Source organism: Pteropus vampyrus, unplaced genomic scaffold (genome assembly GCF_000151845.1).
Source record: "Pteropus vampyrus isolate Shadow unplaced genomic scaffold, Pvam_2.0 Scaffold972, whole genome shotgun sequence".
Taxonomy (NCBI): Eukaryota; Metazoa; Chordata; class Mammalia; order Chiroptera; family Pteropodidae; genus Pteropus; species Pteropus vampyrus.
Window position 1 is genome coordinate 39,590 of NW_011889753.1, and position 2,587 is coordinate 42,176.

The 2,587-nt window shown below is 59.3% G+C and overlaps 1 protein-coding gene across 1 annotated transcript in view; it reads left to right on the forward strand.

Annotated features, from left to right (window-relative positions):
* Positions 1-2,587, forward strand: part of LOC105309972 (two pore calcium channel protein 2-like) — a 43,415-nt gene that overhangs the window by 37,422 nt on the left and 3,406 nt on the right. Inside the window, exon 17 of the mRNA XM_023526495.1 lies at positions 1,696-2,022. Within this exon, the coding sequence (XP_023382263.1) occupies positions 1,696-2,022 (327 nt within the window). The remainder of the gene's footprint in view (positions 1-1,695; positions 2,023-2,587) is intronic.

Genomic DNA, 2,587 nt, shown 5'->3' on the forward strand with positions numbered 1-2,587 from the left:
GTCCAGACCCCAGCCCTGCAGGCATCGGGGTGCCTCTGGGGGGCATCAGAAGCGTAAGTGGTCCAGCCGGACTTGTGGATGGCGGGGGCCAGGGCCAGCCCTCTGCGACTGGCGTGAGGCCTTTGGCCAGTTGCGGGGGGAGCTGCAAGCTTCTTGGGGCCCTGGCATTTGTGAGGGGCAGGCCCTTGAGATCAGCGTTTTCCAAGTGTCCTGAGTCAGAAACGGGGGGCAGACTTAGCACTGGCTGGGCGCTCACTTCCGGGACCCCCAGTGCAGGAATGGGTTGGCTCCTGATCATCTGCGAGCCTCGGTTTCTCTTAGTGTACCCATGTGATGCCACGCTTGAGGGGAGGGCAGGCGGTGACGAGGGTGCTTAGGCTCAGCCCGCCTGGCACGGAGGTGGCATTCACCACTCCCGTCTGTTTTTCTAAGAACTTTTCGGGAGAAAAGACATGGAGGAAGTCAGCCCCTGTCTGGGTGGCCAGGTCCTTCCCCTGTGCACGTGTGGCTTCCTGCCAAGCCGTTACCTGGCCCTTCTGAGGTCCCCGTTACCCAGCGCTTTACCTGTCCGACAGCAGCTCGGGGTCCTGGGCACAGATGGGGCTGCTGCACTGAAGCCCTTGTGCATGCCACACGCACCCAACGTGATCACACACTCGTACAGTCATACGTGTGCACACACATATACCTGTAAGCAAATAGGCAGTCACACAGTCACATTCTTACGTGATTCTATGCGTGTAATCACATACAAGCATGTGCACGTGATGACACAGTCAACCACGTGCTATTACACAGACATAATTATATACATGCGTGCACCCACATGTGCACATACACGTAACCATAACAATCACACAGCACAACACATGCAATTACACACATGCACACCATATATGTGTGTACACACTATATGTATATGCACAGATTGCACACGCATATACACCCACAACGCACACAATCGCACGCACACACACAGTGGTTTCCACCTGCTAGCATCCAGCGTCATGGTCTGACATCTCGGGCGGGGTAAATGGGTTGATTGGAAAGGCTTTCTCGGGATCAGGTTTGGGTGTGAGGGGTGGGGCCCTGTGGCCGGAGTTCCTGGCTGCATCCCTGAGGCCCCATCCCCAGGCTCGGTCACCAGGGGCTGACCTGGACACCCCCAGACCAGTCAGGAGCTAGCTGGCCCCAGCCTCAGTGGGTTGGCAGGCAGAGTGGTCTGTCCTGCTCTTGGGGCTTCACCACAGGAACTTGGAGCCCAGACCCCGCTAAGGCTGGGTGGCTGGAGGTGTCTGGATGTGGGGGGGATGAATGAGTGTGTTTAGGTGGGTGTGTGCAGTGATTGTGTAGGGGTGGCTTGCGGTGTGTGTACAGCTGTGTGTACAGGGGTGTGTGTGTATATATAGGTGTGTATAGCTCTATATACACGTGTGTATGTGTGGTTTTATAGAGGTGGCGTGGGTGTGTGTGTGTGTGTGTATGGGTGACAGTTGTGTGTACAGCGGTATGTGTGTGTAGCTGTGTGTGTGTACAGGTGTGTGTGGCAGTGGAGGCGTGGCTCTGCGGTGTGTGTACAGCTGTGTGGGTCGGTATGAACTCACCCGCCTTTCTGGGGGGAGGGTGGTGGGCAGGGTTGGTGCCCCCTCAGTGGGACCAGGAGGAACAGGGGCCCTGCTCTCTTCTTGTCCGCAGCTGATGGCTGTGGTGGCCAGCACCATCCTGGGCCTGCTCAAAAACATGCAGGCTTTCGGCGGGATCCTGGTGGTGAGTCTGCCCCCGCCCCCCCGCCCCCGGCTCCCCCCGGTACCGGCCGCATGGAGCTGGGCGTCGGGGCAGCAGCGGGGTGTCCAGGTGCCGGAAGCACAGGGCTGGGGCAGGAAGCCAGACCGTCTCCTTCGTGCCCGGGAGCCTTTTCGTTACTTTCGAACTCCTCCTGCTTTCTGGGTCATAGGTCACACTGAGAAACTGGTGCAAACAGGTATAAGAGACACCAGGGCCCCTAAAGCTCACATGGTCCCCAGATGAGGATTTGGTCAGCTCTCCTTTTCTTGGGGGGACTTCAGGAACTCAGGGAACAGAGATGCACCCTGCCCTCCCTCCCGGGCCAGCCTTCCCCTGGGGTGCTGCTGGCTCTGCCCCATGTCCCAGCCCAGGCAGGGGCCCCTGAGCATGCGGGACCCTGGTGCTGCTCCAGGCATGAGTCCCAGTGGACAGGAGAGATGGTGACAGTGCTGATGAGCTGCGGGGAGCCCTGCTGTGTAGATGCTGCTGCTCTTGGCTTTTTTGTCCTTTGTTTTAAACACCATGGGGGGTAGGGAGCCACCTGGGAGGGGAGCCCTGAGGTGCTCTGGACTTGTCACAGGATGCTACAAGCGGAAGCTTGCATTGGACACTCCCCTCCCTCCACTCCTGTTTGCACATGGGAGGAATCCGAGGCCCAGAGGGGGCTAGGTTAGCCCAGGGTGTGCCCCGCCCTGGCCACATTCTGGACGGGAGGGCCCTGGTCAGGGAGGCTGCCCTGTGATGCTCCCCAGACGCCCCCTGGTGCACGTGGGGAGCATGGTGGGACTTCCCTCTGGAGAGG